General features: G+C 43.7%; 1 protein-coding gene across 7 annotated transcripts in view; it reads left to right on the forward strand.

Moving 5' to 3' along the window:
* Nucleotides 1–24,705, forward strand: part of LOC135110584 (pleckstrin homology domain-containing family G member 5-like) — a 222,862-nt gene that overhangs the window by 132,611 nt on the left and 65,546 nt on the right. For all 7 annotated transcript variants that reach the window (XM_064023052.1, XM_064023053.1, XM_064023048.1 and 4 more), the window contains one exon: nt 6,386–6,510. In XM_064023052.1, the coding sequence (XP_063879122.1) occupies nt 6,386–6,510 (125 nt within the window). The remainder of the gene's footprint in view (nt 1–6,385; nt 6,511–24,705) is intronic.

The following is a 24,705-nucleotide window of genomic DNA, read 5'->3' on the forward strand; positions in this document are numbered from 1 at the left end:
TCGAGGGAGATCACGTTTCTTAAAGTGGTGCTCTTGTTATATGTACACTGGCCAGCCGCGTCTAGACAAGCCGAGGCTGACTAGTACTGATGGAGAGAGAGAGAGAGAGAGAGAGAGAGAGAGAGAGAGAGAGAGAGAGAGAGAGAGAGAGAGAGAGAGAGAGAGAGAGAAGGGAGCACGAAATATGAAAAAGATTCACAGGTAGAAAAATGTGTATTGGGGAGAGAGAGAGAGAGAGAGAGAGAGAGAGAGAGAGAGAGAGAGAGAGAGAGAGAGAGAGAGAGAGAGAGAGAGAGAGAGAGAGAGAGAAATATGAAAAGAAAATATAAAAAAAATATTCACAGGCAGATAAAAAAAAATAAAACCACCTTGTAATACGAGGGAGGGAGACAGAGAGAGAGAGAGAGAGAGAGAGAGAGAGAGAGAGAGAGAGAGAGAGAGAGAGAGAGAGAGAGAGAGAGAGAGAGAGAGAGAGAGAGAAATTTAATGACAGCAGCTTTGAAATGTAAGTTCCAAGGCGATTAACTTGAGATGCTTTTTGGCTCACCTTCTTACTTGTGACATGAAGTGCTTAAGAGAACAAGACCCGATATTGCAGAGCCTGGGCATCCTCTCGTTCCTCATTGCGGCTGGGACTTGAATGCACAGGAGGCAGAGAGAAGACAGAAAGGAACACAAAGGAAGAACTCAACAACAATTAAGAATGCACAGGAGGCAGAGAGGAGACAGAAAGGAACACAAAGGAAGAACTCAACAACAATTAACTTTTGTTCTAACTGAGCTGATTGTTGGAACTATACTGACACACAGTGAGGGAAAGAGGTTAAAGAGGAGGTAGATAAAGATGGATGTTTGTAGTGAAGCAAGAATGGAGGCAGGGTAGAGAGAGAGAGAGAGAGAGAGAGAGAGAGAGAGGAAGAGGGAGAGAGAAGAAATCTAATAAGGATCAAACAAATATTGGAACAAATAGAAGGAGGAAATATGTCACTCTCGAGAGGAGCAAAAAGCAATACGACCTGACGGGGCAAGAAATAGAGAGAAGTGATGCGAGCCCGCCCACACACACACACACACACACACACACACACACACACACACACACACACACACACACACACACACACACACACACACACACACACACACACACACACACACACACACACACACACACACACACACACACACACACACACAGACAGACACACACACAAATCCTGCACGAGTAATTGTTGATCTCTGTCCTGCATGCAATGGTGTATCCCTTATGCACACAGACACACAGACACACAAACACTTGGATCTGTCTCATCCTCCGAGGAGCGAGAACAGCGCTAATCCAATATGGAGAAGTCAACATGAGCCTTCGGGAAGTTGAGTCGATGAGAGAGAGAGAGAGAGAGAGAGAGAGAGAGAGAGAGAGAGAGAGGGAGAGGGAGAGGGTGGAGAAACATAGATATCAGAGTGAGTTGTGAAGGAAGACAAGAACATAAGATGCGTCAGAGTAAGGACAAGGGACAAGGCAGGGCAGGGAAATGAGTGTTTGGATAATGAAGTGCCAGAACAGAATGAGGGAGTCGATGCAAGGAAGTTCACTAATATGAGGGAGGACGATGAGAAGGACGCCAAAGATAATTTAAGACCAATGTGAGGTCAGAATATAAGGGAAATTAAGTATAGGAATGTAACACTATGGGGGAAAATGATTATGAGAACAAGGACTGCAGTAGGAGTACATGAAAGAAGCGAAAGTAAAGTTAGTATTGATGGTAAATGTAAGTATGGGTGAATAAGAATATGTATAAGCAAGTTTGAATGAAAATTGATTGTGACTGTAGGAGTGGAAAAGAGCAGGAGGAAGTGTATAGGAGAGGATAGGAAGGGCGGAGGGAAAGTGGAGAGAGGAGGAAAAGGGAGATAGTGTTTGAGCAATGTAAGTATGCGAGTAAGGAAAAAGTAATACTGCGAGTTGTTTTGTGACTGTAATGCAGGGCTGAAGAGGGTTCTGGTCGTGTGTGTGTGTATGTGTGTGTGCGTGTGTGTGTGCGTGTGTGTGCGTGTGATAAAACAAGGGCGTGGACAAGAGCACATCAGAGAGACATCGATAAAGCCATTTTTGGTAACACTCCACGTTCATTCCATTCTCCTCGCCCGTTCCATTTCCCTGCCGACCCTCCCTTCACTTCCCATCAGTGTCTCTCTCTCTCTCTCTCTCTCTCTCTCTCTCTCTCTCTCTCTCTCTCTCTCTCTCTCTCTCTCTCTCTCTCTCTCACGTCCATTTCCTTTTCCTGCCCATCTTTCTTCCATTCCTTTCTTTCGCAAACACTCCTCTCCATCTTTTTTTTTTTTCCGTAATTCTAACCAATCCTGTTCCTGCCTTGAATATCTTTTTTTTTTTTTTTCTTCAGAGTTCTCCAGTTTTATGTAATATCTCCTGTACCTTATTCCCCCCTCCCCGACTCTCTCTCTCTCTCTCTCTCTCTCTCTCTCTCTCTCTCTCTCTCTCTCTCTCTCTCTCTCTCTCTCTCTCTCTCTCTCTCTCTCTCTCTCTCTCTCTCTCTCTCTCTCTCTCTCTCTCTCTCTCTCTCTCTCTCTCTCTCTCTCTCTCTCTCTCTCTCTCTCTCTCTCTCTCTCTCTCTCTGTCACTCGTCCTCCTTCCAGTGTCGCTTTTTTTTCTTCTTCATCATCCTTCCTTTGCTGTTATTATGTGCTTAGTGTGATTATCTTAATTGCTGTCCACTTACACGTATATTAATGCTTTCCCGGTACGATGTCTTTTTTGGTTTGTTTGTTTTCCTAGTATACATTATTTCCCCCATGTGAGGTGAAGGGGTGTTAGTTTCATCGTGTAAATCTTGCAACATACTGTCCTTGTTTTATTTCTTCTTTATTTATTTGTTTATTCATTTTTTAACGTGTGAAGGAGGAGGGCGGTCAAGGACATGGGAAACTGAAGAAAAAAACGTATAATTCCTGCTCCCCAAGTTATAAGGGAGTCAGGTACAAACTAAGCAAGTATCACCGTATGCTCGAGTATTTTCCTTTTCGTGGGTTAGTCGCACCGTGGAGAAGCGCCGCACGTGGAGAAGCCGCAGGAATCGCAGGAAAGTTTACGAATAGCGTGAATGTCGAGGTCACACCGGTAAGTGGGTTTTACTCATGACAAGACTCACAAACGGCACGAAGATGAGTCCGGAGCCCCGAGCAGTGTAGCGTGTGTACCCCTCGGCTTTACATTTATATGATGTGTTCAGGTACAGGCAAGTAGACGCAAGGTTGTCAACTCCTCTTGGTAAATATCAGGTGGTAATGATAGATCTTGCTTTCTACTATACTGGATTAATATTGCTGAGAGAGAGAGAGAGAGAGAGAGAGAGAGAGAGAGAGAGAGAGAGAGAGAGAGAGAGAGAGAGAGAGAGAGAGAGAGAGAGAGATTGTTGTTAATGGTAATGTTGCAAATGAATGTTTTATTCTCGACCTATTTGTGTGTGTGTGTGTGTGTGTGTGTGTGTGTGTGTGTGTGTGTGTGTGTGTGTGTGTGTGTGTGTGTGTGTGTGTGCACGTCAAAGGTTGCTGTCAAGAGGGAAATAAGTTTCGTATTTCCCAATGTAAAAGTGTGGTGTGGAAAGAGAGAGAGAGAGAGAGAGAGAGAGAGAGAGAGAGAGAGAGAGAGAGAGAGAGAATATTTCGTAACTATTATAATATATACACATACACACTCGTATAGCAACACAAAACAGATAGATGCATACTTAGATAGTTAGATGCATACGTAGATAGCTAGACAGAAAGCTAGACAGTCAAATACATATATAGACATGACTAGACACGTGCAGAGTGAGGCAGGCAAACAGAAAGGTAAACAGAACAGATAAACAATTACACAGCAAACAAACAGACACGCTGCATGAATTGTAGGAAGAGAGAAACGCATGAATTTCTCGCATCATAAAAAATTCAAGTTTGCTGAGTGTCATGGAGAGAATATAGAACTCTCTCTCTCTCTCTCTCTCTCTCTCTCTCTCTCTCTCTCTCTCTCTCTCTCTCTCTCTCTCTCTCTCTCTCTCTCTCTCTCTCTCTCTCTCTCTCTCTCTCTCTCTCTCTCTCTCTCTCTCTCTCTCTCCCGGTAAGAATATCAGGTTTCTACTGTTATCACTTTCCCACTTTGAAGTAGAAGAGATGGTGTTTTTTTTTTTATTTTCCATTCCGCCACCCATTCACTTCATCTCCTCCCTTTTTCATTTGATTTCCCTCCTTTCTTTTCCATTCCTGGTTCCCTTTGTTCTTTTTTTTTCATTTTCCTTTTCTCTCTCCCGTTTTCCCTCCCTGCTTATCATTATTAGTCTCATTTTCGTTAATTTTTCCCCCTCTTCCTTCGTTTATACCATTTATTCTTCTTTCCCTTTATCCTCCTTTCCTTTCCTACCCTACAGTTCTTCGTTTTCCCATTTCCCCGTTTTCCTTTCCTTTTCCTCTCCTTTCTTCATTTATCGCCTTTGTACAATTTTCCTTCATTGTTAATTACTTTACTTCCTCATATTTTTCTTACTCCTTACCCTTTACTTTATTTTGGCCTGTTCTCTTTCCTCTCCGCTTCCTCTTTACTTTTATCCCTCTTCCTCTTCTCTACCCCCACTTTTCCTTCCCCTAATATATATTTTTCCCAATTTTCTTTCTTAATGTACTGTTTTTATTCTCCTATTACTGATTCATATTTACTTTTTATACCTAGAGATCATATTTACTTTTTATACCTAGAGAGAGAGAGAGAGAGAGAGAGAGAGAGAGAGAGAGAGAGAGAGAGAGAGAGAGAGAGAGAGAGAGAGAGAGAGAGAGAGAGAGAGAGAAACGTAAAGTCCAAAGGATGGATAACGAAGATTGTTTTTTAGTCCCCTGCCCGTAAGATTTTTTGATCAGCTGTTCTGATTGGCTGCCGTGCGTGGCTTCAGATAAGGAAAAGTTCTGATTGGTTGAGGAGCGGCAGCTTCCTTGCTTCGTCCTGTTTACGATGATCTCTGTAATTGTGTGTGCGTGCGTGCGTGTGTGTGTGTGTGTGTGTGTGTGTGCAAATCGTTTTGTACAATTATTTTGTATCACAAATCCCGCTTTTTTTCTTCTTCCATTTGTAATTGGTGTGTTGGAAAGACTTGTTGTTTTGATTTGAAAAAGTTGCCTTTATTTGTGGTATTTAATTTTTTGTTAGTATTTAATGTGCTTTTAAACTGCAATTGTGTCACTGTATGTGAATAATTATCATCGTTGTGGTCTGGAAATGTATAAATGAATGAATGTATGTATGTATGCATGCATTTACATTCTCTCTCTCTCTCTCTCTCTCTCTCTCTCTCTCTCTCTCTCTCTCTCTCTCTCTCTCTCTCTCTCTCTCTCTCTCTCTCTCTCTCTCTCTCTCTCTCTCTCTCTCTCTCTCTCTCTCTCTCTCTCTCTCTCTCTCTCTCTCTCCTGTCACGCTGCCTCCATTTTTCTCTCGGCAAACTTGACACAATTTCCTTCTCTCTTTGTTCCTACTTTCTGGATGTGTATATTCTTTACTAGACCCGACCATCCCTCTCATCTTTTTTCACCCTCACTTTTCTCTTACCTGTCCATTCACCCTTCTCTCGTTCCCTCTGCTCATCCTCCCTCTGTCACACACACAAATTAGGAAGCCACACTTAAGCGCCATTACTCTCGCCAACTGTGCAAGGGAAAAGTCCCCACAAGTTTTCACGTTTGTCTTAATATTGTCCTCATAACGTGCTGCTCCATTCACAAAGAGTGGCTTGTAAATGAGTGTGTCTGTTTCTACTTATGCACTTTGTTTGGTGCTGTATTTAGTGTGTGTGTGTGTGTGTGTGTGTGTGTGTGTGTGTTAATGAACCCGGAAATGAATGTAATTGTGCAGTGACCATTTTTAAGTAACAATAAATAATAGAATCATGAACTTTAATGAACTAGTATTTGAATTACACCAATTAATCACTACCCTTGACTTTCTCATTCCCTGTCAGGCGGCGAAAAGCACAAATAGGAAACTGTTAGGCACTCCACTTTTTGTACAGATCATCTTTCTTTCTCTCCTCCACCTGTTTTTGTCACTCATGTTATTTATTCCTTTGTCTTCTAATTATCAATATCTGCATTTCCTTTGTAGCTGATATGCGGAACAGGAAGTCGGTGTCAGTTTCTCACAGCCTCACGTGACCTTCCCTCTCAGTTTGTTAGTGCCGAGTCAGTAGGAAGCTTTGATAATTAGACATTAATGGATGGTGACGATAGGTGGAAACAGGTAGGTATGTTTTATACTTGAACTACCACGTGTCGTCCTGATGTCTTCTTGTAGCTTCCTTTGTGTTTATATGCTCTTATGTTTTCTTTGTGTCCGCAGGGAGGCTCTGGAGAGGCGTGGCGTTGATGTTAGCGGCGTTCAGGTCTTTGCCGAGGGATCGAGGACGCCTCTGCCGCTCACCACCGACACTTACGTCCTCGGGGGCAAGACAGTGCGGGTCAGAGGTGAGTGTTGATGTGCTCTTGTTATGGTGGCGATGGTGGTGGTTGTGGTCAGTGTTGGTAGTGCGTGGTATTGACTTTTTGGACCAGATGACTATTCATATTTTTTCAAAGAGGAGGAACGGAAGGGTGAGTTTTTGCAGCTCGTGTTCCGGTCGAGTGCCTTGTGTCTGTCTGTGTTATCTGTATGCATATTAGTTATGTATGCATGTATGTGTGTATGTATGTATGTATGTATGTATGGAATAATACACGAGTATGTTTTGCTCATCTTCATCAGCGTCAGACCCACGGCTTCTTGTTTACAAATGTTAAGGTCATATTGGCTTCAGTAAATGGTGAGTGTTCTGTGCCAATGGAAATTATTTACGTGTTGTATTTGTGTTTGCATTGTTCCGACATACAGAGCCTGACCTCCGTTCTGTCTCCGTATCTATATTTACCCAATGTTTTTTTTTTTTTTTTTCATTGTGTTTTTTTTTTTTTCATTTTGTGTGTGTGTGTGTGTGTGTGTGTGTGTGTGTGTGTGTGTGTGTGTGTGTGTGTGTGTGTGTGTGTGTGTGTGTGTTTGCATAGCTGAAAGTTTTCCACAAAATATGACACTTTTTCTGGTGGGGAAGTGTGCAGGCGGCAGTAAGAGTGTGATGACGGGGAGGCAAATAGGAGAGAGAGAGAGAGAGAGAGAGAGAGAGAGAGAGAGAGAGAGAGAGAGAGAGAGAGAGAGAGAGAGAGAGAGAGAGAGAGAGAGAGAGAGAGAGAGAGAGAGAGAGAGAGAGAGAGACGAATCGATTGCAGGACAGATTCAAACGTCAATGAATGATTATGATGATAGATAGGTTGGCGGGAAATATATATAGTGATATTGATGAGAATATTGATTAAATGACAGGCGGAGATGTGAATTAGACGCCACATTCTTATGCATTTAATACATACACAGGCAATAGGGAAGAGAGTATAGTGTATATTTGAAAAGAGGAAGAGATTGATAACCTGATAGACCGACAGACATGTAATAGATGCATGGAAGGATACAATATTGTGATACGATTGTCATGTTTATAAATACATTAACAAGCGTCTGCAAACTATATAATGCATGGATGGGAAGCTATTAATGAACAGCCCTGCACGGAGGATAATTCGCTGCAGGATCTCGTGTGGGTTTCCTCGCCAGCCAGCACATACTAAGAACATAACGCGCCACACATTCCTGAAATAGTGTGAAGACCTTGAAAAGCCGTAGCTGGAAAAGAAAGTTGATCCGAACACTGTAAACTGTAAAACGTGCTTCATTATAATCAAAAGCTTGCAGTGAGGCAAAACAAACACTTAGATGACTTGTTGATCCTAGACCCTGGCTGTCCTCTCTGTGGTTGTGTGATATTACAGAGCGATGGAGTCAAGTTACTGCAGTTTCACGTGCCGGTTAGGTAAAAAATGTTCATTCTCTCCTGTTCATCATGTGGTGGAAAAAACTACCTGCTTATAAATGAGTCTGTCCAAGGAAAACTTTAAGCATCAGGTGTAGTTTTCTTTTTCTTGCCCTGATTTTCCGGCGATGCGCGCGCACATAACACATGGCGACTGTGGAAAATATTAAAGTTCATGTCAGTATTTTTAAGTCGGCTTAGTAAATCCGGGGAAAGTATTTACCAGACGTGCCTCGGCCTGCCTGGCTGTGGCTTGGCTTGGCTTGGCTTGGCTTGGCTTGGCTGTGGCTTGGCTGGAAATATCAGAGGATACCTGTCTGTTGGCGGTGGTCTTGTTTCCACACTCTGTCGGCTGAACAGGAAATAATCTTCCGCCAGTGACATCCTGACCTCCCCTCTCACACTCCTGTTCCCACGAGGAGGAAGAGGAAGCGCAGGAGGAGTGATTTACCACCTGCTAACCATAGCTCGAAACTCATCCAGGATGCCTCATCGACCCACTCACCCAGACAGTGATGTAACAGTCCCTCATGGGTGTGAGCGGCGGAATTGCTCCTTGGCAGAGTGTCAGCAAGGTAGAGGCAGCGGTAAAAGTGCCAAGCTGTTTCTCCCTCACTCCTCCCTGCCAAGGTAGCGGCATGTCAAGGTCTTGGGGTGAGTGTGTCTGATGCATTGCGTGTGTCTCTCCAAGGGCGCGAATGACTTACCTGTTCTTTCCCATTATGGTCCAGACGCTCGTAATGTAACGAAGTCTGGGCCGTGCCACATCACACTAACTGCCGCGTGCCACACCATCCCGATGTGATGCACCGCACGCCACCTTGCCACCGCACAGCACAACACACCATCACAGCAAACAATACTACCCCAGCACCACACCAAACACCCTGCAAAACACCACATCAACACAACACAACATCACAGCACATAATACGACCACAACAGCACACCAAATACCCTGTAACACAGCACATCAACACAACACAACATCACAGCGCACAATTTCACCCCAACAGCACACCAAACACCCTCCAACACACCACATCAACACCCCTTCATCTCGGGGCCACACCAGCGCACCATAGTAAGTCTCGCCTTGCCATTGACAAAATGAATAGGCCTCGCACTGCGGCCACACCGGAAGGGCCTATAAGCTGATCACTAAGAGGCCGTGTGAAGGGAATACCCCATTCATTTTCATCCCCTGCCGAGCACAAGGAGGGTTTCCAGACCTATCCTCGCTGTTGGTAGTCTTCCTGTTTCCCCTCAGTTAGTTTATTGACAAACATAGAAAATATTAAATATATACAGTGCATCATATGAATAAAGTTTGTTCGTTCTCAGTTTGTACATTTCAGGGCTGTCTGTCTGTCTGTCTGCCTGTTTGTTTGTTTGTTTGTTTGTCTGTCTGTCTGTCTGTCTGTCTGTCTGTCTGTCTGTCTGTCCGCCACCACCGAGTTTTCCGTTACAAATAATACAGTACTCATAAAAAACCTCATCAATTCCGAGATGTTTGGACTGAAAGGGAGAGTTCTTTTATCTTCTCACGTTATTCTTGTGTTCCTTTGACTGTCATGGCTATCTTTCAATCTTGAGACGATGGTGTGTTGTGCATCCAGCGTGTGTTTCTAAAGGCGCCATTAACAACAAAACAAGTCATCCAGTAGTGCAGAGCTGTCGTATTTTTGTTCAATGTAAGTCGTGTAGTGTTATTCGAATACTAGATTTCAGTTTATCTTCAGCATTTAAAGGTGCATTGCTTACTATTTTGTTCTAAGTTCTCTCTGTTCCTTCCCCACTTCCGCTTCTCCCTCTTCCACCTCTTACCTGTTTCCTTTCCACTTCTCCAATCTCCTCCTCTTACCCTTATTTCTTTTCTAATTCTTTCCCTGACTTCTTTGCTCACTGTTTCTATTTTCTCCTCCCTCTGTCCTTTCCCGCCCACCTATGTTCCTCTCCAGCATTCCTCCATTCTCTCCTTCTTTCCTCTATTTCCTTTTTAACCCTTTCCTTGACTTCTTTGCTCACTGTTTCCATTTCTTGCTCCCCCCGCTCCTCCTCCCCCATTGGTGTTCCTCCAGAGACCCTCCTCAGTGCCTGTGAAGCGACAAATTGAATGGCAGTCTATTTTCTCCCGAGCAGAACACGACCAACACAACACATCACTGTCTTTTATCCTCCCACAAGCATAGTTCCTTTTATCTAATCTATTTATAACGCACACGTACTTCACCTCACATCCTTCACCAGTCTGCTCATTCACTCGCTTCTCTCTACCCTTGTACACTAGCTAGCCCACTCGTCACCATCTAAAGCCGTTAAAACACTTCATCTGTTTGTTGTGATCCTACTGAAACTACATATAAACTTGTAGCGTAAAGAATTAAAGTTAAGAGATGTTATTAAGGGACTGTAGTAGTGGTGATAATAGTTGTAGTAGTGGTAGTAGATCAAAGTACCCTACAAACAACATTACATAATTTAACCACTTAATCTAATCCGCTCAGCCGCCACCATCCACTTCCACCTGCCCCAGTCCGGTTTACACAGCATTAGCCAATAAAATCGCCCCCCCCCCCCTCACCTGCCTCTGCTGCTATTTGTGGGCTTAAAAAGACAACAGTTCGTATACTTTTTGCCCCATGACTGATTCTATTATGGAGAGATAGATATTGGCTGGTACACTTGTAGTCTTTCTCTTCTCCATGAATATTCTCTCTCTCTCTCTCTCTCTCTCTCTCTCTCTCTCTCTCTCTCTCTCTCTCTCTCTCTCTCTCTCTCTCTCTCTCTCTCTCTCTCTCTCTCTCTCTCTCTCTCTCTCTCTCTCTCTCATGTGGTCGATTTCTAGAAGACTGAGCCATAATGAACAGGGCAAGTTTTTCTCAGCATGACAATGGGAAAGGAAGTGGAGGGAAGGAAATGGTCCGGACAAGGAGGAAGGAGCGAAAGAATGAAAAGGAAACATTTCTGAAAAGAGAGAGAGAGAGAGAGAGAGAGAGAGAGAGAGAGAGAGAGAGAGAGAGAGAGAGAGAGAGAGAGAGAGATGAACGCAGCACATTTAACTTCACTTAGTACATACATTATCCAACTGACTCCGCTTCATTGACCTTCTAAAAGTTTCTCGCTCAAGAAGACATAACTTACCCGTGATGGTGAGCGTTCAGACCGAGAAAAGACATTCCAGTGCGTCTTAACACCCACCGCCGATGTGTGACCTCTTGTATTGCCGCTGTGACCTTTGCCAAACACACGCGGCGGGAAGTATTGGAAGTTACACAAGAGTATATGGAGAGAAGAAAAATTTGAGTGCACAGAAATCCAAGAAGAGTCCTAAGATTTACCTCGAGAGAGAGAGAGAGAGAGAGAGAGAGAGAGAGAGAGAGAGAGAGAGAGAGAGAGAGAGAGAGAGAGAGAGAGAGAGAGAGAGAGAGAGAGAGAGAGAGAGAGAGAGAGAGAGAGAGAGAGTATAAAATTCTGCAAATTCATCACAATTCGTGATTTTATAGGAACCTTTTCGACCAGAAGCCCAGATGGAAGAAAAAGAGACGAGGCGGAAGAAAGGATTGGAAAAGGACAAGAGAGAGACAAGTCCTCTTCATTCTGATCTCCCTCTTCTCCCTCCCCTCCTTCCCCCACCCTTTCCCCTCTGTTTTTTACCCATCACTGTCTGCCACAAGTAAATATTTGCCTAAATGGATATGGGAACGTTTTGTGCTTACAGTGACAAGAGGAGGAGGAGGAGGAGGAAGAAGAGAAGTAAGTGGTAGGTGATGAAAAAGTACAATACCAGTACAACAGATTATAAAAAAAGTACAATTATCCATGAACTTCAATGTAAAGAGTACTGTGTGTGTGTGTGTGTGTGTGTGTGTGTGTCTGTGTGTGTAGTGCAATTAATCTCGCTGGGTTAGATACACATACACATAGAGCTTTTATCTGTGTACGGAACCATTGTAGCACGCAGTAGGGGCGAGTACCAATCAGTAATCCGGTGCAGAGGAGTGAGGTCAGTCAGGCAGCAGCGGTAACCTCCAATCCGTCAGAGTAGGGAATCAGCTGGCAGTCAGTCGCAACGCTGCCAGTAACTCGTTTTCTTTGCACCGTTAGAGAAGGTAATGTTTTAGTTGCCTGTCCTTTGTCAGTTTTAAATGTATCCTCATTATTGGTGGTAGTTGTAGCAGTAGTGGTCTTTTAACTTGCACTGGTTTAAGAGAAAGTATCAGTCTTGAGAAGTAAACTGTCCTCCATTTTGGAAGATGCTAAACTATTCTTGGAGATTCAAATTAAGAATTTTTTTTCATGTTATTGTACTCTTGACTGTCTCTGTCTTTAAAAGTAGTAGTAGTAGAAGTAGTAGCAGTAGTAGTAACAGTAGTAGTAGCGATACCATTAATATTCTCATTAGTATTATTAACCTTGATTGTTATTCGTTAACTGCGTCACTTGAAATCATTCAGTCCCTGTCAGAAAATATCAATAATTTAAATAAACACTATAAAAGCTTCCGACTCTTAACGAATGCACCGAAATAAAAGTAAATGAATGAAATAACTGTTCAAAACTGCTTTTAACATGACGGTCATCAATCGACTTTTTATTGGCTAGAAATTAAGGCACGGCCGCTGACAGTGTAATGTCATCAGACGCTAATTAAGAAATTTATGGGGGCAGTTTTACGGTGCAAATATTTTTTTCCCCCTTTTTCTCTACATTCTTGTCGTCCACGAGTCAAGAAAGTGAAAAGTTTGAGGCAAGTGGAGCGACGCAGTGGAGAAATGTGGAATATTTGATGCTGTCTTCTGGAGCACATGAGGTGGTGGTGATGGTGATCATAATGTGTTAGTGATGGTGTTGAAGGAGGAAAGAATAAAGTGGTGGTGGTGAAGAAGGAATAAAAAAGATGAAGAAAATGAAATGGTCATAAAAGAATGGAAGATAAACGTTTATTCTTTCCATCGTAGGCATTCTATATTGGAACAGAGAGAGAGAGAGAGAGAGAGAGAGAGAGAGAGAGAGAGAGAGAGAGAGAGAGAGAGAGAGAGAGAGAGAGAGAGAGAGAGAGAGAGAGAGAGAGAGAGAGAGAGTAATAACGCAAACTTGATAATTCCACTAAATCAAATTAAAGTACCAATCTGATATTTTCCTTAGATTTCCCTTCACTTTCTTTTTTTTTTCCTATCTCCTCCTCTTCCTCTTTCTGCTCCAACCTCTCCACATTCCTAACATTTTCCTCCTCTTTTCTTCTCCTTTTTCCTCCCGAAGTATTCCATCTTCGGTGCTTTTCCTTCCCGCTGACGTAAATTTTCCTCGCCTGATTCCTTTGACTTGTTCCACTACTTTTATCAGCTTCTTGTGTGTGTGTGTGTGTGTGTGTGTGTGTGTGTGTGTCTCTTGGTGGGCACAGAAGAAAATACATCCACTATTTTTTTTTTTGGGTGGGGTATTTTTCATTACTCTCACCTCCCACCCTTTATTCCTCCTCTTCCGAACCGCCTCCTTCCTCCTCCTCTCCTCCTTCCCCTCTTTATCCTCGTACTTCCATGCCACCTTTTGTTTGCCAGGCTCATCTTCCCTCTCCTATACTTCTTTCCAGTTCTCTTTCCCACCCACTCTTCCTTTCATCTCTATTCACCTCCTTTCGTTCGTTACCCTTGCTCTCCCCTTCATTTTTTTTTCTATTACTTCATCCCTCCTTCCTTTACTTCCCTTCTCTTTAACCTTTCCCATTTTCTCCTTTCTCCCTCCTCCTATACTTCCACTCCCTTCCTTATCCTTTCCTCTATTTTCCCATTCCTCTTTCTTTACTTTCCTCATCTTCCCTTTCCATTCTTCTACACCTTCTTTACTCCTTCACTTTTCCTCTTTGTTGTACGTCTCCCTGCCTCCATTAGTTTGCCTCTACTCTCCCCTCCTCCTCCTCTACACCTCTGGCTTTCGTGACCTCCTCTCCTAGGTTCTCTCTCTCGTCCGCCCACTACCCTCATTTCCTTATGCAATATTCCCTTTCTCCCCCTACGCCTTAATCATTCTCTCCCCCCTCCACCTCCGCCTCTTCTTCCTCCTCCTTCCAACCACAGAGACAGGCTTACAGAAGTGCGTTGAAGCCTCCCAAGTCCTCTAAGGCTCTGTGACGCTTCGTAGACTAGCGATAACAGTGAGAATAATGAACGGGCTAGAAATGATGTGGCTGGAAAATTTGAAGATTTACTCGAATGCCACTCAGAGGGTTAATAGAATAAGGAATAAAGGTCAAGTGAAAGTAAGTGGCGTATAGAGAGGGTGAGGGAGAGAGACTTGATACGTACGCTAAAAAATATTTCTAAATGTATTGGTAAAATGGTAAAATAAAATAAAATAAGAGGAGGAGGAGGAGGAGGAAATGGAGGGGGGTAGGAAAAATGGAAGTTATAAAGTTTTTGGAAAATACCTGAAGCAGAAATATAAAATAGAAGAGAAACGTGCAGCGGAGGAAAAGAATGAATGGCGGCGACGAGAAAAAAAAAGTAAGGAAAAAAGAAAAAATGAGCCAAAATACGAAACCAGTGTAAAGAAAAAATATAACGAAATGAAATAAAAGTGACAAGGGAGAAAAGGAAGAAAAGAATTGTTGAAGACACTGAAAGGAGGGCTGAAAGGAAGCCTAGAAGACAAACAACAAACACTTTTAAAACTCCTCCTCTTCCTCCTCCTCCTCCTCATCCTCCTCCTCCTCCTCCTCCTCCTCCTCCTCCTCCTCCTCCTCCTCCTCCTCCTCCTCCTCCTCCTCCTCCTCCTCCTCCTCCTCTTCTCCCTCTCCTTCTCCTCCTCTTCCATAGCAGCAGTAAATATATATTGAGGAAAGGTAGTGTACTTAACCAGGTAATTCTCTAATAAGTCCTATCTTCCCTACCGCTCGTGTTACCTGTCCTGCTAGTTATTCTTGTTGTTCTTATTTTTTTCCCTTTTTTCCCTTTTAATTTTCGTGATTTCTCTTCCTCTTTGTTTTTCCTCCCTTTTCTTATTTTCTAACTCTTCCGGTTTCCTGTTTTTTATTATTTTGCTTCGTTTTCTCTTTCTAATCCAGCCTTTCTTCCTCCGTTTGTCCTTCCTTTCATTCTTTCCTTGTTTTTTTTTTTTTTTGTTTCCTTTCCCCGTTCGTTTCTTTAATTTCACCATACATCTTCGTTTCCTGCTATCTTTTACTTTTATTTCCCACTCGTCTTCCTCGTCTTTCAATTTCCCGGTTTTAATAATTTTCGCATCTTCCTTTCCTTTTATTTTATTTTCTCCTCTTCGTATTGTTTCTGGTCTCTAACGTTTCTCATAAACTTATTTTCTATATTTCTCTCCTGCAATAACCTTCTGAAATAACTCACATTCTCTCTCTCTCTCTCTCTCTCTCTCTCTCTCTCTCTCTCTCTCTCTCTCTCTCTCTCTCTCTCTCTCTCTCTCTCTCTCTCTCTCTCTCTCTCTCTCTCTCTCTCTCTCTCTCTCTCTCTCTCTCTCTCTCTCTCTCTCTCTCTCTCTCTCTCTCTCTCTCTCTCTCTGCCTCTTTTCACTTTATAGACTGTCGTTCCCTACTTTACTTTAATTGATTACCTCCTTAACACGTCTTTCCGTTCTTTGCCATCTCACTTACCTGCTCGTTTCCTTTCTCCTTCCCCTCCTCCTTTACCTCCCTCCGGCGGGGCTTATGTCTCGTCGTAATGGCAGGACCTTCAGGCAGCGTTTTCTCGGTCAGTATTTTTCCCTTGAACCTGACGAAGCCCGCTAGTCACTCACGCGAAAACAAAAGAACGTGGAATAAAGCTTCTGAAAAGGCTGTTTTGTGTGTTGTGCCCCGTAGCCAGGTATAAAGTTTTGATGGGTGTTTTGTAGGTGATGGCTGGTGTGTGTGTGTGTGTGTGTGTGTGTGTGTGTGTGTGTGTGTGTGTGTGTGGTTAATTTCGTTATCGTGTAATTTTTTTTTTTAAGGATTTGTGTTTGTTTTCTCTGCTCTTGCTCTGTTCTGTTTGTGCTTTGCGGGTTATTAGAATATTTTATGTGTGCTCTCTCTCTCTCTCTCTCTCTCTCTCTCTCTCTCTCTCTCTCTCTCTCTCTCTCTCTCTCTCTCTCTCTCTCTCTCTCTCTCTCTCTCTCTCTCTCTCTCTCTCTCTCTCTCTCTCTCTCTCTCTCTCTCTCTCTGTAATTGCCCTTGTCATTTGTTACTTCCACACATAAATCACATTACGTTTCCTTCCCCTCAGAGTCACCTTGCAAGTGTAATATGACGAGTCCTCAACAATCACACCTGCCAGTGAGAGAAAGAGCTGGTTGTGAGATGAAAATAAAGAGTCACCAATCTAAGCAGTTTGAATGAATGAATTACGCGTGTGATGTGAGAAATGAAAAGGAAAGTAAATAAATAGGCATAACAGGTTGAAGTTTTATCAAATTTAGCTGAAGTAGGAGAATAGTAGGTGGCTGAGATGGTGGACTCCCTATAAAAAAATTGCGGGAAAAAGTTAGATGAACAGGGCAGTGTGGGAGTGTGTATGAGAATGACCGATGCGGTGATGCTGTGAAACGGGAGGACAGCGTGATACGTGAGAGGAACTGGAGCGAGGAGGATGAGAGGATTAGAGGGAGTGCAGGGACAGGTTCGTGGCCTTCCTCTGGGACATCTCCTTTGAGCTGGCGTCTTGTGTTGGTAGAGGGGTGAGGAGACAGATAGATAGACAAGCAGACAGACATAAAGATAGACATAGACAAGACAAAGCTAGATAGATAAGTGGATAGATAGATAGATAGATAGATAGATAGATAGATAGATAGACACACAAACATGGATGGATATATAGAAAGATCACAGTCGTTTATAATTTCGTTTCAGCATAAATCATCACAAATTAATCCGAAAATTTGGAACTGGAGGATAAGTCTGGAGTTGGACGGACAAGTTAAGCGAGTTTTCCTAGATCACAAATAGTTCACCATCAGTTGGAGTTAATTTGTCAGTTCGAGCGAATAACGAGATGTCACATGTTGAAGTTTGTGGCGCTAAACTTTCGTCAGTGTTTCTACTGTAAGTAACAACACTCGCTTGGTAATGACTTTGGAGTACGAGTAAGACAGGCTGCCCATCGGCTGATGGGAAAATGCGCATGGGTTTTTCAGAGAGAGAGAGAGAGAGAGAGAGAGAGAGAGAGAGAGAACGGGAAGAAGGAAAGAGATAAACAGTGACGGGAGACTGTGACCAACACCAATACAGTGTAAAGGAAATGGAGCAAATCTTTGTGAAATACAAAACACGTGCAGGTTATCGACGTGAAGCAGAAGCAGTACATACGTACAACTAAAGAAGGACAGAAACAAGTAAAAGAAATGTCGGTGCTAGTGTGAATCTATTTGTACGCTTCTGTTCCGTTACTGTAAAAACTCTGTCCGTGTGAATCAAAGTTATGTCCCCAGTTCTAACCCCAACGCTCCACATCGTCCAATAAAACCAGGCGGTAAATTCTCCATCATTGCTCTTCCTCTCACTCAATTGACCTCAGCTACGGGAAAGTTAAATTTACGGGATCCAGTCTGGCTTCTGTTTAACCTTTACAAAACCCTTACTGACCTAACACCACTACCACCACCGCCACCACCACCACTACCACTACCACTGCTTCCTGTCCCTACATAGTGCCCCGAAGCGAGGCCTCGTCTGTTGTGCCAGATTAACTGGCCATCAATATTCACTGTAAAGTATTGTGTTCCTCTGTTGTATGGAGAAAGGGAGGGTTTTATGGAGAGAGAGAGAGAGAGAGAGAGAGAGAGAGAGAGAGAGAGAGAGAGAGAGAGAGAGAGAGAGAGAGAGAATGAGTTTGTTAGATTGTCGAATTAGAAACAAACTTTGGGAGATGGGCAGCAGGTTAAAGAAGAGACAGAAATCACGAAATGCAATCACGAAACGTCTGCAGAACCAAAGATAAGATTGTCTCCGAACTGAAGCAGAAAACGGAAAGAAACAAAAGAAACAATGGCCAGCTATTAAAGAGATTTCCTGAATGAGAGAGAGAGAGAGAGAGAGAGAGAGAGAGAGAGAGAGAGAGAGAGAGAGAGAGAGAGAGAGAGAGAGAGATTTGAACATTGATGGATTGCAAATGTATGTTTATTGAAATAGAAAAAGAGGGCTGCATCTATGTCAGTAAATAAATATAGCAAAGTGAAAAATCATAAAAGAATTGACGATTTCCCTCCATTCCATTGAACAATTACGAAAATCAAGAGTTTTGCGAAAGTGAAAATTAAGAGAAACGTGTCAAAACGATTTGGCAAATTCTCTCTCTCTCTCTCTCTCTCTCTCTCTCTCTCTCTCTCTCTCTCTCTCTCTCTCTCTCTCTCTCTCTCTCTCTCTCTCTCTCTCTCTCTCTCTCTCTCTCTCTCTCTCTCTCTCTCTCTCTCTCTCTCTTTGGTGTGAGAAAATTAAAGCCCACGTTGAACACTGACCATCATTCCCTTGAGTATTAGGGACAACTGACCCTAATACCCGAGAGAGAGAGAGAGAGAGAGAGAGAGAGAGAGAGAGAGAGAGAGAGAGAGAGAGAGAGAGAGAGAGAGAGAGAGAGAGAGAGAGAGAGAATTTTCATTAAACTACAGAATTTAAAAAAAATGAAAAGTAGAAGGAAAATGTTTCAATTAATCTTTTTTCTTTCAAAATTTTGACTAATTGTGATATAATTTTAAAGTTAAATGGGCAATGGTTTTTTGTTAAGGAACTTAGAAAAGACTGGAACTGGCCCAGAGACAGACAGATAAACAGACAAACAAATCCTAGTAATTAATGTAACATATTTTGTCATGTACCCATCAAGTGTATTATCAAAAAGTCCATCTAGAAATCTTCAAAAAACAAACCAGGAGCAAAAATCAAGCAATGCCAAGTGAATGACGTCATGAAATGGGAGCTCGACTTCATGAATATGTAAACGAGACTCGCCAAGGTCAAGGAAAAGAAAATATATTAAATTATCATTGATTTGAAAAGAATTAAGGGGAATTTTTTTCGTGCCATACTTTCTGAACATGTAAATAGTTGTGGATTATTGGAAGTGAGGGAGGAATTTACATGTCCAGAGAGAGAGAGAGAGAGAGAGAGAGAGAGAGAGAGAGAGAGAGAGAGAGAGAGAGAGAGAGAGAGAGAGAGAGAGAGAGAGAGAGAGAGAGAGAGAGAGAGAGATTCTACTACAAAACTACTACTACTATTACACTCTCTCTCTCTCTCTCTCTCTCTCTCTCTCTCTCTCTCTCTCTCTCTCTCTCTCTCTCTCTCTCTCTCTCTCTCTCTCTCTCTCTCTCTCTTTCTTCCTCTTCCTCCACCTACTCCCTGTCTTTCCCATCAGGGCCAACACAATCTGCTCGACCCGCCTCACCCCTTCATTAATCAGATTCACCCCATCAACTTCCCATCCCTCCTCCTCCTCCTCCTCCTCCTCCTCCTCCTCCTCCTCCTCCTCCTCCTCCTCCTCCTCCTCCTCCTTCTCCTCCTCCTCACTTTGTTTCCTTCCGCTGCTTGATATTTTTCTTTATTCCTTTTGTTTTTAGCCTCCTCCTTTCTTCTCTCAAAATATATTACCTTTTTTATTCTTTCTTATCTCTTGCTTCCTTTTTTCTTCACATATTTGCTGTTTCAATATTTTCGTTTCTTTGTAATCTAGTTTATTCGTCTTGCTTCCCATTTTCTTTATCTCTTCCTTTTTTTCTTCGTACCCCACGTATACTAAACCGTACATTCTCCTTTCCTTTCCCTCCGATCTTTTTAACCGAATTTTTCCTATTTTCACACTCTCCTTTTTATTCTCGCTTGTCCCTTCCTTTCTTCTTCACACAGTTGCTGAGATATTATCTTCCTCTTCCTTCCTTTCGTCACAGTCCAGCAGCTTCTTCTTTTTCTCTTTTTTTTTTTTTTCCTCTCTCTTTCTCTATTAATAATTCTTTCCTGTTGCTGTCTTCCATCCACACACACATCTGCTGAGTCATAATCTTTCTCCTCCTGTCCGTCACTCCAGATTTCCTCTCAACAATTTCTGGATTCAGGGATTCGTATTGTTAAGTCACAGGGAGGAAAATATCGAGTAAATGAGACCCACCTTGATTGACGTGAGAACCTTTCCCTTTTGTCTTTTGCCTTACGAGTCCATTTTTTCCTTCCTTTGTCTCTCTTAATATCGTGTGATTAGGAGTAAAGTTTAGTCGTTAAGGAAGTTCTTAGGGAGAGAAGTTACTGGTTTTGTGCGTCCGGTGGAGCATTCAAGAGGAGAGTGGAAAAGTTAATCTCCCTCTTTCTCTCTCTCTTTCTCTCCCTGTGTCTCTCTCGCTCTCGCTTTCGTCGCCGTCAGTGTGTGTTTAACTGATGGATGTGTTAACGAGGAGGGAATATTTTTACTATTTTTTTAATGTGAGCGAAACGAAACGACTCCTTTTAATGAGAGCGTTGATGCTTCCTCCTTTACCTTCTAATAGGGCTTGTCGTTTCGCCCTCATCCTCCACTCCTTCTTTTGTCACTTTTCCTGCCTCTCTTTATCTCCTATCCTTTATTGTCACATCCTTTCCTTTCCCACCTCCCTCTAATCCTTCTTCGTTATCCCCTCTCCTCTCCTCTCTTCTCCTCTCTTCTCCTTTCCCACTTCCCTCTAATCCTTCTTCGCTTTCCCCTCTCCTCTCCTCTCCCTTCTCGCTTGTTTTTGCGCCTTTTTCTTTTATTCCCTATTCTTCACTGTCTCCTTCTGTTCCCTCCCAGTTTCCTTCCTCGCCACGTTTTTTTTTTTTTATTCCTTCTCCTTCATTGCTTCTTTGTTTCCTTTCTTACTCTGCTCTTACGGCTCGTATTTATTCCCGCTCCTTACTGTTTCCTCCTTTCCTTCTTTCCACATACTTGACTGTTTTTTATATCCTCTCCATCACTCTCTCTCCCTTTCCTTTTCCGCTTGCCTCTTACTCCTCTTTTATCCTGGCATCTTCATTGCTTCCTTCTTTTCCATTCTTTTCTTACTCATCTCTCCTCCCGCTTTCTTGTTTTTTTTTCCTTTCTCCCTCGCATCGTTCTCTCCTTCTTTGCCTGTCATCCTTCCTCTTGTCAACGCTTTTCCTCCGTTCTTTTTTTTTCTGAGTCCGGGATCAGGTGGAATAAGAAGAGGGTGTGCAGGGAAAGGAAGGACAGGAAGCAAGATACATGAAGGCTGGTGTAGGTGTTCCGTGCGAGTCTCGATACATTTCTGCAAAGACCAAATTCTTTCCCTTGAAGTTTCGGTCGCTTGCTTTCGTATCGCCACCTTCCTCGTGTTGCGTGGTCCTCCTATTCCGAACCCTGCCTCTCTTAACCCACTTTCGTTTTCTTTACTTGCCTCGTTGCCCACCTCCTGCCTCGCGTACCCAAGCTGCACGAGTCAGTAACAACGGCGAGCGAACTGTGTAAACGTGGCAAGTAAAGAGACGGATTGAGCAAACGGGGAACGAAATACACAAATAGATACCTGATAAAATCGTAACGTACACTGAATATTTTAGGACAAGTCAAAGGGCAAGCCATTGATTGCAGAACCAAACTGAAGACGACAAGATTTATCTCGGAAAATGCGCAGCAAAACTGAGGAATGAAGGGCGCTTTTTCATGGAAGCGGAGAGGAACTGCGTTGGAGACCACCTGTGCTCGTGTGGAGGTGATGGGACGAAGATGAGGAATGGAGGGGAGATAGGAACAGAGGGCCACAGGGAGTTAGATTGCCGTGCCACCCTGTGAGTGACTGGCCGCTACGATATCTACTGATAACTGTTGTTCTAAATCGAGAAAGCTGCAGCTTTAGGTTTAAAGATGAAGTGCCGAGCGGCGCGTGACGTGTGCAGCCAGTGACAGCCCGGCCCGTGCCACGAGCACCTTGCTGGCCGCGCCTGGCGTGCGATGCACCGTGTACCCTTTCCCTCCCTGCTCCCTAGCACTCCCCCCACCCCGGCTCCCTCCCCTTCCTCCTGCTGCATCTCCTACTCTTCGTCCTTAGATAATTTTCTCGGTGGAGTAACAACATCTAAGCATTTTTTTTTTCTTACACAAGTATTCAGACCATTTATTTTATATAGACATTTAAATAAGAAATATATATCTTCAGCAACTCCTCCTTTTCACTCCCCCATATACACACACACATACATACACACACACACATACATATACACACACGCACACACACACACACACACACACACACACAAATGTATGGCAATATCGTATCTATAGAAATAAGGCCTGGAGGTGATAGAATGCGTAGGGATACACGAGTCCCCCCTCACACCGGTATTGGTTTTCTATATCTCGCCGTTGCCACACGGTCCCCGCCGTTCAAAGGAGAGTCGATGCGATTTTTTATTTTGATCTATGCTTGGAGACTTAAGCCTACAAAATTCTGTTAGTGGCGACGCCTTGGATACAATAATATACTGGGAGAATGTTGTTATTTATCGAGGGTGAGAAGGGGAGACTCGCCTGTATCGTGTAGCCAGTTCAATCGACCTTTCCCATCACCTCCTCCTCCCCTCCTGTCTTCGTATGATCAAAGGACGGCGGTGATCCAGCGTCCCAGGGGTCGACCTGCCATGCCTCCTCCTCCTCTTCTCAGTTCCTCTTTCCCTCTCCCTCTCTCTCTTCCCTCCTTGTGTCAGAGGATCGGTCACAAAGCCAATCAGCCTTAAATCCCGCGCGGCCTTAGCACCAATTAACCTTCGCCTGTTATGGCAACGCGCTGCTTCGTCCCTGACTCGGCTATTTGCGACTGAAGCTGAAGCGATGCGTGTCTGGTAGAAGGGAAGCGACGAAGATATAAAGGAAGGAACGCTTGCAGTCATGTAGCATGCTGTCTAATAATGAAGTGTATACAAAGAAGGTTGAAAGCGTTCCGTGAATAGATATGAGATTGAGGTCAGCGTTGCAACAAGTTCCTATTCAAGAGAAGGAGCTGCTGAGGAAATGGAAATCTAAGCGACCTGTATCATGTAAGAAATTTGAGAATTAATATTGCAATGCATCTTCATCCAGGAGGAGTCCAATGCGCGGTTCACACTAACCCGTCACCGTCAGCCCCGTTCTCGTCCCTGACGTCACGAACATGACGACCGTCTGCTTCACAGGAGATGAGCTCCATCACAGGGCGATGGTGTGACGTCAGCCGTCAATCATCTGTCTCGCATGCCCACCAAAACAAGATGGACCACAAGGGTCTCCTCATCATTGCTGCTCTCTTATTGTTGGACGATTCGGAACCGGAAGACCACCCAGCAAGACGAAGGAGGAAACGAACGGTATGGGCACGGCAACTACTGCTGGAGAGCCTGCTACAAGGAGAGCACAAGATCCTTATGGAGGCAGAGATGAGGGCTGATGGAAACAGTTTCCATGGAGCCTACCGCATGACCCCAGCCACTTTTCAGGAGCTAGCGCAGCTAGTTTATCCTCACTGCATGTGTTCGGATGCTGTGTGTTTACTACAGGATCAGCTGCGCTGAGGGTGCGTGGTGTGTTGTGTTAACGTGTTTCCAGATTCATCGAACAATAGTCTTCACCTCACTTTTTAGGAAAATATATTTAAACATTTATTACAATAATATGATAATATAATATTTCTTTCTCTGTGTATAAATACATGATATCAAGGACATCCAGCACCATCGATAGTGGTCAACACCGCCGCCGTCCCTCCATGAAAACATGAATTTATTTCATCTTCGGACTGCAAGACTGCCGTGAGCGCAGAGGGTCCGGCTCCCATCTAGCTCACCGTTCGTGACGTCACGAACGAGGACGGGGATGACGGTGACGAGCTGGTGTGAACCGGGCCTAAGATGAAAAGTAGGAGGATTTAAACACTTGCAGCAAACTACTTGTCCTAGGAAACAGGACAAGTAGAGAGGAAACGAACGAGCAATCTGTATCTTCCCTCACTAGATAAGAGGAGTCTGTATACGGATATTAAAGACAAGAAAACTTCTACGACACAAACCAACAGCCTACCTCACAGGACAACCATCGGTACTGTAGAGGAGAAGAGGAACAAAGTCATTGCTTCTTGTCTCAACTCCCCCTTGCACTCTGGCATTCCTGGCTGCCGGACTCAAGTTTCCTCAGGTGAACAAACCCTGTGCCCCACTTGCAACCAACGCCACTGGGACCTCTTGTTTATTCCTCTCTCCTCCCTCGACCTCGGGGAGAAAAGAAAAAAACGACCAAGGAAGGGAAGGGGACAGGAAGGGAGGGAGGCACGGACATGTGACAGAGGGAGAGGGATGAATGGTAGAGTCGCCTCAAGACAAAAGAAGAAAGGTAAAGGAGAAAGACTGTGGCTCCGAAGAGAGAGAGAGAGAGAGAGAGAGAGAGAGAGAGAGAGAGAGAGAGAGAGAGAGAGAGAGAGAGAGAGAGAGTAACCAAGATATAAATAACAGATGAAGGAATGAAAGCAAATATGTGGACAAGATAATGAACTTGAAATAGAAAGGTTTGGAGGAAAACAAAGGGAGAGAGGAGGGATTTGCCGGGTGAGGGAAGACAGGGAGAGGAATGGAAGGGAAAGGAAGGCAGAGGAAGAGGAGAGTTAATTCCTGTGATAGGAAGGAGGGTAGATCTGGGACAGAGAACGTAATAAGCGTGACTTGATTTGTGGGGAGAGAGAGAGAGAGAGAGAGAGAGAGAGAGAGAGAGAGAGAGAGAGAGAGAGAGAGAGAGAGAGAGAGAGAGAGAGAGAGAGAGAGAAATTCCTCCAGTGTGTTTCAGCGTTT

This window comes from Scylla paramamosain, chromosome 20 (genome assembly GCF_035594125.1).
Source record: "Scylla paramamosain isolate STU-SP2022 chromosome 20, ASM3559412v1, whole genome shotgun sequence".
Lineage (NCBI taxonomy): Eukaryota > Metazoa > Arthropoda > Malacostraca > Decapoda > Portunidae > Scylla > Scylla paramamosain.